Here is a 9,941-nt window from a genome sequence, read left to right on the forward strand (position 1 = left end):
CTATGCCTTGGGAGTTGTAATCCTCTCAGAACTTGACTTTGTTAGCCCTCATTTTTAATTACCCGAAAATTTTTGAAAATAACACATCAATCGTTGGTCAATAACGTTTAGAGACAAACATTTTCAGCATGAATAGTGTCGACGAGTCCCTTTGGATTGGGGCTTCTCGTCTTAGGCTTCTTTTGTTGGGTTTCTAAACAGGCCCAGAATTTGTTATTACTTCTCATAAAAGGGAACAAGAGAAAGAGCGGGAAAGAACGGGTCTTGTCCTCTGCAGAGACATTAGTTGCCTACAACCAGAAAGATACAATCACCGGAATCAGTACGATGAGGTGCAACCTTCATTTAGTGCTCAAGAAATCACGCCAGTAGGGACTTGGCACGTGTCTAAGACTTCCAAAGGTATCAGGATACCGTTAGATGGCATCGGGGTCTTCATCGGAGTGATAAGCCATCCCTGCTATATAAGACAAGCTCAAGATCATCCAATGTAAGCATTCAATTCCAGTTACAATCAATACACACTGGCACCACATTAACTCTGGACATTCTCCGGATCACATTTAAGACTCTCAGCCTAGAATTCACACCAAGGATATTCCGACGACTGTAACTCGTCGGAATAAAGTCCATTTTCTCCGGCAAGTTTTTTTATTCTCACGCCGTAGCTTGGTCATGGATCCCCCCGGGGGGGGGGGTGTCCTCCGTGACGAGGCTAACGGTTTTTTGTTTTGTAGGTTGACAAGAGAGATCCATCATAGCGTTGACGAGCCTCGTTGACCTCATTCTGGAGTTCAGGAACTCGACATTGGCGCCATCCATAGGACCTCTGTCCACAGAGTAATCCCACTAAGAAGTCGACTTGGAGATGAGGTAACAGCTAACACGAAAATTTTGGAGTTTTGGTTCAAAAAGGAATAAAAAAGGGCTGACAAATAAGGTAATGTTAAAAAATTAGCGTGGAATGAGAATCATACCCTGTATATTATTTAACGCCATGAACACGTGTCGTCCTGAGATCTGTTCTTACCGTTTTCAAACTTTTTACCGTTTTCTTTGAATCCCGTTACTATATATACACACACACGCATTAATTCTTAATTTTTTTGGACACTATCTGATCGGTCCAGCAAACTAATAGGACGGGGGGTTCAATCACCAATCTGAAAAGAATACACTACAGTAAACTACAATTTAACAACTTTTGGGATAAGATATCTTACAGTTCTTTAAGATAGTGGTAACATATAACCAATATGCAATACAATTTCTAGGAAAGCACAGAGTAGTCAAGTCTCATTTAGCAATCTTAGCCTATTTTTTTCAAGTTGTGGCAACATATAACCACTGTAAGATAGTGGCAACATATAACCAGTTTATCACTAGATGATAAACATTGCTTAAAACTGTAAATCCTTTATGTAATGCCTAATTTTTCAAGTTGTCTCCATGGAGAAGGGTGGCTGTAACCCATCACGAAGGCACTTCTCGTTAATAAGTTTCTTGGCAAATCTACACAAAGAAAAATATTCGAGTTACCGTAATGTACCAACTAGAAATATACGTATAATTAAAGTTCATCAAATACTGGTTTATTCAAATACATACTCTATGAGCATTTGTCCATTAGTTTCATCCTTGTAGGGGACAAAATCGCCAGTTTCCAAGTTGACTGTTGAAACTTGCTTTTCTAGTAACTGTTTACCAACATCACTCAAGTAATCCAGATTTTCCTTCGTAGATATGTCCAGTGAAGACAATGTTCTTTCTAAGGCATTCTCCTATGTTTCAATCCAGAACCACAAATAATTAATGTGATAACTATGAGTAATCAAAAGAGTAAATTGCCATTTTAGTCCCCGAGTTTTTGTCCAAATTGTCATTTTAGTCCAAATAGTTTTTTTTCTCCTCTGGGTCCCTGACTTTTCCTTTTTCTTGCCATTTTGATCACATTGCCTAACTTAGTCTAAAAACCAGGTTATAATCAAGGCTATTTTTGGCATTAAATTATTATGAGGTTTATAAGTTATGTTTTAAACTACCCTTGGTTATCACTACACAACAGTTATGCCAAAAATACCCCTGGTTATAACCAGATTTTTAGACTGAGTTAGACAATGTGATCAAAATGGCAAGAAAATGGAAAAGTCAGGGACCTAGAGGAGAAAAAAACTATTTGGACTAAAATGGAAATTTGGACCAAACCTCAGGGACTAAAAAGGCAATTTACTCTAATCAAAACCATGCATTTATTATTAGAAGGTAATAAAAAATGTATATTATATAAGATTATATGATTTTTTTATCACAAATTAATTATTTTATCTACTTCCTTTCTACTCTATGTTTCTCCTAACAAGTTTTGTACACATGACTATTTCATATAATCATATGATATATGATTATATGATATACAACCTGGATGTGTAGCGACTCTACAAACCTGGATGCGTAGGTAATTCGATTGGATATCAAGGCCTTTGAAGACAACAGAAAGATGGAAATCAACCATGTCGGTACTAGCTTGAGTGAAAATATCAACTAAGGGAGTAGAGCCACAGGCATTGAACCACCATCCAAATACGCCCCACTTTGAAGCCTTGTTTGCTGAATATTTTGTTTTACGTTTGCATTCACCGGTTCCTATAGATATGACCAAATATCTATGATAGTCGAGGGATTGTGGTTCGGCAAAGGTAGGATTTTTGTGAATAAGTTGTTTGGCAATTTCTGCCATTGCGACCAGAGTCTGTTAAATGATAAGAGAATGAAAATACCATCTTCAGTACTCTTATGAAGAGAATTTGATAAAAGAAAGTTGATAAAAATATATTTACATATTTATGAAATTAAAAATATCTAATAAATTTTTGAAAATAAACAATTATAATATCCCACTTGTAGAGTAGGATACATGAAAGATGAGATGAAAGCAAAACTTAACAAACCTCCTTCTTACTTACATCTAGCCCAAGGGACATAGAACCCAACTCAACAAACTTTCTTCTTATTTTTTTAATATAAAAAGTAAAAAAATATTCAATGATTTCTGTAAAGTAAATATATAATAATGAGGAATCACTAACATTCAATAAAAGTTTAAGCTTTTTTTTTCTTTTTTTTACGATAGATGATTTGACGCTTTTTTTTGTTGGTCTGTTTTTTAGTGGTGGAATTTATATGTAAAGCAAAATGGACTACTATTTTCGAAATACAACATCTATATGTATTGTTACCGGATTATTTGCTGCCACGCCACCATCGATGAGGTGAAATTTACGCTGCTTTTCCCCGTCGGCGGTTTTGAAGTAATGCGGTGGAAGATAAGTTGGCGCTGCTGATGTTGCGATGCATATATCTGATAGTAGGGCATTCATATATGGTTTTTCCTTTACCTACCAAAATTAGAAAATATCATATGGGTGGACTTGTAAATGTTTACATATATAGGTGTGTGCACACACATTATATACAGGTGAATTATATAATGAAAATCCCGCTCTAGCTAAAGAAAGTCAAGAAACTCATATGTGTGGACAAAAACATGCCGCTGTGACACTTTTTGACAGTTACATTTTTCTGAATCTGTTTACATTTTTTTGTGTGAGGAGAGAGAATGTGTAACATTTTTTCAGTGTTACATTTTTATGAATTTCACGTATTACCCATTTTATGAGTTTTGATAGCAGTTTTTTCAAATTTTTTGAAACTCCACTATTACAATTGTCAGTATTTTCAGAACTTACAGACACACACACTTTTGTGTCAGTCCATAACAAAATGCTGGAAAACACTTTTTGTTAGAATGTTAAAATTCTGGAAAACACTTTCTGTTAGAATGTTAAAATTCTAGAAAAACACTTTTTTATACTTGATTAAATGAATGGACAGTGAAGATGGGGTTTCCTTGGTTTTCTTAAATCACCTAGGTTTTCATTTTATCTTCCCCTGTACATAATTTTTGATGTTCTATTTCTATATATATAATACAAGAGAACCATTTTAGGATCAGAAAAAACCAATGTGAGAACCTCAAAGCTGGAAAAGATTGTTGGCTGGAGATTCTTGATGTCGAAGGTAGGAATGACAACATTAGTTAAAGTATGTTCTAATCTGGTGTCTTTTAGCTTCTTCTTTATGCATCTGCGGAGGTACTTCCCATCATACAATGGCCCACATATGTTCTTTACTATCTTTGTTACCATCCTGAATTTTTCAAGAAATTATATACCATGTCAATATTTCTCATCTTACAGATCATGGGCGGCCGCCTTAGACCCTCATAATTACGGTTCTTATCACTTTAGGCTCCAAAATAAGTCGGGTCGTCGATAAGAATAACATAAAATTTTGGGTTCCATGTATCGTTGAAATTCAACACGATCTATTTACTATAGTCGACTTTATTCTTCTATTACAAAATTGTAATTTGGAACCGTCAAAATTCATCGTCAATGACTTGCGACAGATGTGGCCATGGTAAAATAGCAACGAATTTAAATTTCATTGCAACTCCAGGACCAACGAGTTATCGCAAAATAAGAGATTACTGCGACAGAATATACAAGGTTGCTAATACCCGTTGCAAAAGAGTTCCGTCGGAAAACTATTTGCGACGACTTTTGCTAGTCATCACAATAGCCAATTCTTGTCTAAATTCCATATCCACCCTTTAAATCAAGTTTTAATAGTAACTTCGGTAAAGATTTAAATAGTTTTAAATGTGTGTGTGTATGTATATTACCAATCTTGATGAAAGATCTTGTGGCTCTTTCGATGGTAGAAGTCTTTGATTTCTTTAGCCGAAAACAAAGGTCGCTTGTTTTCATCTGGAGCCGTTAACATGGCAGTTATGAGACCACCGGTGCTTGTCCCAGCAATTACATCAAAATAGTCTGCTATTCTTGCACCCTCATCATTTGCTAGTTCCTGAAAAATAAATCATAAATAAATATTGTGATGCTCAACGCTATAAGTTTTAATGGTTGCTTAATCAAATCTTAAACAGTTAGTAATGTTTTCAAACATTGTAAACCAAAAGCAATCTTAGAAAAATCAGAATGAAGCCAAACTTTGGTTTCGCTATGGTTTCATGGTCTAAAATTTTTACAATATAAAGCGAATGAGTTTCACCAAGCCAAACTACTTGTGAGCTTCTCAAGACCGACTTGCTAAAAGCTCGAACAGAGCCGAGCTTAAATGAGATTAAGCCTCTTATTAAATAAAAAAGGATGAACCTGGGTTTCACTTATCGAGCTTGAGGTGGCTCACGAGCCTAAGGACTAAGGAGCGTTTTATTTTTATAATTTTTTATTTCATATGTTAATTATATATATTTGTATAATAATTATCACATGTTAAGTTACAATAAAAATAACTAAATAATATATATTATGCTATATATAAAAAATGAATTAAGATACACAAAAGAATAATAAAAGATGTATATAATTTAAATAAATAATTAACGAGTCATACTCGAGTTTAAAAAACTATCCACAAAGCTCGAGCTCTAATGTAAACGAGCTCGGTTCAGCTCGTTTACTCCCCTAGCCTTTCACCACTGACAAATTGTAAATCATAAACTTTAAAACGAAATATAAAGTGACAGAAGATTGTTATACCTTAAGCTGAGTTTCAAGAAAGTCGAGAATAGTAGCTGGGATGAGACCTCTAATTCCTCCACCATCGATGCTAAGAACCGTTATCAGTTTCCCAGAAGCTGGGATTGACTTTGTTCTCTCCATATGATTTTGCAACTGGTGAGTCTACTTGCTGGCCTCACTATTTGTAGGCTCATGGCCTAGTTTTCTGACCTTTTGTCGCTTTCTAAAAGAAGCTTTATTTACTTTGGTTGGTAAGGAAATTATGTTTTCACATACAACAACTATATATATGATGAAATAAGAAAATGGCACATATTTGTGTTAGTTTTTGTCAAATTTTATTATGTAAAAGTGTCTTATTGTACAGTTTGACAAATACCCCAGACATAAAAATACTATAAGTCGGGTTACTAGCAGGGTCACGAGGCCTATAAACGGTGGACGGAAAATTCTCGATGAGCCGCATCATGTCACAAACGTTGTCGATTATATGTAGACTTATTGGAGATTTGGTCCAGTTGTCGGTCCCAAATTCCAACATAAGGCTTCGTGAAGAGGTGTAAGCCGGATTTATTCTAAGATACCTACAATAATCTATTTGACTCTGCTAAACAGAATATTTTAGTATTTATTAATATTTCGTGAAATATGATTTTTTTAACGATGATCAAGAACACGTTGTCGTTAACCTCATGAAATCTCGTTAATACCATGTTAACTAACAATATCAAATTATAACCTATCCTAATAAATAGCTTTTAAAATACCATGATAAAAATAAGTAGAAGCAAAATTCAAATGTAACACCTGTCCTAGAAATTAAGTAATCATTTACTTATCACTACGAAGATTATTTCATGAATCTCGTTGCATATAACCCACATCAAAATCAAGAAAAAAGAGAAGCCATTATTGGATGCTTTTTTGAAGATGAGGAAATTAAAAAGAATTGATGTAGCCGGCATAAAGTATGGAAATCCATGTCAAATAATAATACTTTATTTAACGGAAACAAAATCTTTAAATGGGCTACTAACTCGCTCAGTTCAAGAATCAAACTAGCGATCCCCACTTAGTCTCCTATCATTGTCAAGTGCTGCAAAAACTAACGAGGAGAACAAGAATCAAACCTGTGTCATCTAGAACATTAAATCTTTTCTCTTACCACTCTACACCACTCCCAAAATATGGTTGGATGGAATCATTATCTAAAATCATTGATAGCTCGCTACTAGGTTCTTATGTGCTTCACGCTATCTATATTAATTAAGATGAAAATATCACTGAAGTCGGCCCCAACGTACCACTAAAGGCATGCATGATGAAGTTGACAGACCCACAAGAGGTTTCCATAACGTTTTCTTTATAGCACCCACAAGAGGTTTGAAATTGACAGACCCATGTGGTATTATCTATACACAACCAAGGATATATGGTGTTTTTCTTCCAAAACATGAGATAATATGATCCGGTTAAAATACGCAATTTATCATGAAAAACAAGGGAAAGCCCGCTGCAATGCACAATCTTACTTAACTCAAGTATGATTTATTTTCTAATTGTACAACTGGTCTCTTTACTAATATAACACGGGTACGTAACAAGACAAAGCCGGACACTATTAATATAAGGCTGCCCGGTGTGGGCTTCGGCCTTGGATAGTCGAGGATCAGCGCCGCCGGCTAGACCATTTCGCCCCCCCCCCCCCTCCCAATGTCGTCCTGCGCGTCTACCTTTGGACGATTGAGCCGACCCACAAAAAAGACAAAACATACTCACACACCTATACATACAATATATACATATATATTTTAGGCTCACCCTCCATTTCCTTACCTCTATCCTTTTTGTCTCATCCTCACACCCGATCTACGTGGCGCTTACGTGGAGAATCATCCTCCAAGGATGGGTCATCACCATACCACATAGCCTAACTTAATTATTTTTTATTAGGAACGGAGTTCTATTAGTTCTTTTAATAAAATATTTTTGTTTCCTGAGAAAACAAGTTATGTTATCTGAAAATATTGCATATCAATATAATTATAACAAGTTTTGATATTATACTTCAAAAGAAATAGTTTAATTTATAGTGAATAGTGAGATTTTTTTTTTCTTTTAACTTTGAAGGGATTTGATTAGCACTTGGCAAAATAACATATACATTATCAAGATTTTTTTATCACCGGTGTTTCAAAGTTATAAGCTAATGATAAAAGATCTTATTTCTCATTTGATTTAGCTTCGGCGTGATCCCTTTGATACTTCCAATACTCTTATTTGTTAACATCATAGTAGGATAGAGACGCGCAATGGATAAATAGTTTACTGATATTGATACTACATGTATCTTTTTAATATGGTATGTAGAAAACTTTTGACTAAAAAAGGTGATGGTTTTCTTTCTTCTCTTTAGTTATCCACCGATGCAAGGCATGGCTCAACCCATTTATCAATTGTTGACTCAAATTTTGTGAAAATATCAATTTTCATAAATATAGGAAATCTATTTTTTTCTAATTTTGGACTAGAAATAAATATAAGAAACGAAGGGGATTTCATATATTTATTTGTGGGTTTGTGTTCTATGTTGGAAGAGCTTCGTAATGATCTAAACCACGTCTAAAACGGAGCTAAGATGAATGAGATATCGATTCTCAAAGTTTGGTGTTTGAAACATTGAATGCTGAAATAATGGGAAAGTGGCACATTGTCCCACATAGGAGGAGAGATGAAACTTAAAGAGATATTTGAGTGGGAACACTTTCCCTTATTGTTTCATGGAAGCACACACTACTGTACTCGCGAAGCGTGCAGAGCACCCCGGCTTGTGCGTGTGGCATAGGTCATGGGCGCAATGTGGCGCTTTGATGGCGCACTTTACACTTTGTATTTTTTTTACCGCGCAGCTCACCAAAGTGAGCCAATACAACGCGACTGTGTGGCGTGATCGTATAGGTTCACTGGTGACGTGGCGTGTGTGTGCATGGGTGGTGTAGCCTTGGATGACCGCGCACGAAAGTGAGTCAATATGGCGCACGCGCATTGGAGTGTCATACATGCGCACGCACATGAAAGTGACCCAAAATAGCGCACGCGCACCAGACTTTCTGTCCAGCGCGTGCGGCAGAAGCTTTCAGACTTTAATGACAGAGCAGTTTCACTTCAGCATTTGAAACAGACAAGTAAACGGTTTTAACTAAGAATTGAATGATGAATTAAAGTGCATTGAAGACGTTTAATGCAATTTAATTCTCTCATTTAATTAGGTTTTTTCTGTTTCATCTCATATGCTGTATAAATACAGCATCACATCTACTGCAGAATGACACCAGCAACATCAACAACTTATGCAAACTTCCCTCTGCAGATTTCTGATCGTTTTCTTACTTTTTTTTCAAGGTATTCTTCGGGTCCTCGAGCCAGCTCCGGCAATACTACTGCTCCTGCTATTGTATCCTGGGAAACAAAACGAGTTCTCTTGGGAGACTGGGAATTTGTTTTAAAGGCCCTGTGTTAGACATAACCCTCATCCACTTTTCATTTCTGTTTCATCTTTTGTTCCTGTATTTTGTTTATTTCAGTTATAATAGTTCTGTAATCTCCTGCTGTCTTTAATTTATGTATTGTAATCGTTTAATAAATTTTTTATTTTATTTATACACGAACGGTTCCTACAATCTTAAAACAAATTTTAAAACACCGTTTGTGTATTCAAAACCGTTCTGTTTGTGATTCAAACCAATTTTATTTCACCCAGTTTGTGTTTTAAAACATATTTTATTTTTGTTTTCATCTTCAAATGAGCGACTTTGGTTGAAAACAGTTGTTGATTACTTTCATATTATGTGCTAAAACTCATAAAGCTTTTTTGTTTTGGTCTTCAAAGTTGGACTTAGAAGCCGAACAGTAAGTTTGTTTAATACTGACTAAAAACGCCTTGGTTGTTCGCACTAGACTTAACCCACGGGTTGTCTCTGATTGTTAAATCAGCGTACAAAACCTTGAAGGTGTACCACACTTGACATTTGTAACACTCGTTCTTAAAATATAAGTTTTACCAACTTAGTAGAACTATTCTTTATAACGTTAAGACAAAATATTTACATTGACATTTAGCTTAATAATTACTAGTTTAACAAACGTTTCAAAACAAAATTAGGATACCATAGTATTCCTTCGATTACATAAGTTTCTACTAACTACAAGTAATATCAAAAGTTGCGGGACAAGATCTTGATTGTGTTCGGTTCGGTAGCATTGGCTTGATCATCATCCACTTGCTAGCATCATCCTAAAAGCTGAAAATATTAATAAATATTAGTAATAGGGTTC

General features: G+C 35.3%; 1 protein-coding gene across 1 annotated transcript; it reads right to left on the reverse strand.

Annotated features, from left to right (window-relative positions):
- Positions 1-1,183: 1,183 nt before the first annotated feature.
- Positions 1,184-6,777, reverse strand: LOC110877621 (patatin-like protein 2). Its single transcript, XM_022125779.2, has 7 exons — positions 5,625-6,777; positions 4,745-4,929; positions 4,032-4,206; positions 3,237-3,395; positions 2,444-2,749; positions 1,609-1,781; positions 1,184-1,512 (listed from the first exon to the last, which is right to left on the reverse strand). The coding sequence occupies exons 1-7, from the start codon at positions 5,745-5,747 to the stop codon at positions 1,437-1,439; spliced, it is 1,197 nt and encodes a 398-aa protein (XP_021981471.1). The 5' UTR covers positions 5,748-6,777; the 3' UTR covers positions 1,184-1,436.
- Positions 6,778-9,941: the final 3,164 nt, after the last annotated feature.

Source organism: Helianthus annuus, chromosome 9, assembly GCF_002127325.2.
Source record: "Helianthus annuus cultivar XRQ/B chromosome 9, HanXRQr2.0-SUNRISE, whole genome shotgun sequence".
NCBI lineage: Eukaryota > Viridiplantae > Streptophyta > Magnoliopsida > Asterales > Asteraceae > Helianthus > Helianthus annuus.

Coding starts and splice junctions, on each gene's coding strand:
- LOC110877621 (XM_022125779.2), bottom strand. CDS start 5,747: ATGGAGAGAACAAAGTCAATCCCAGCTTCTGGGAAACTGATAACGGTT. Junction 4,930..5,624: donor TTCTTGAAACTCAGCTTAAG/GTATAACAATCT, acceptor TTTATTTTTCAG/GAACTAGCAAATGATGAGGG. Junction 1,782..2,443: donor CGAATTACCTACGCATCCAG/GTTTGTAGAGTC, acceptor ATTGAAACATAG/GAGAATGCCTTAGAAAGAAC.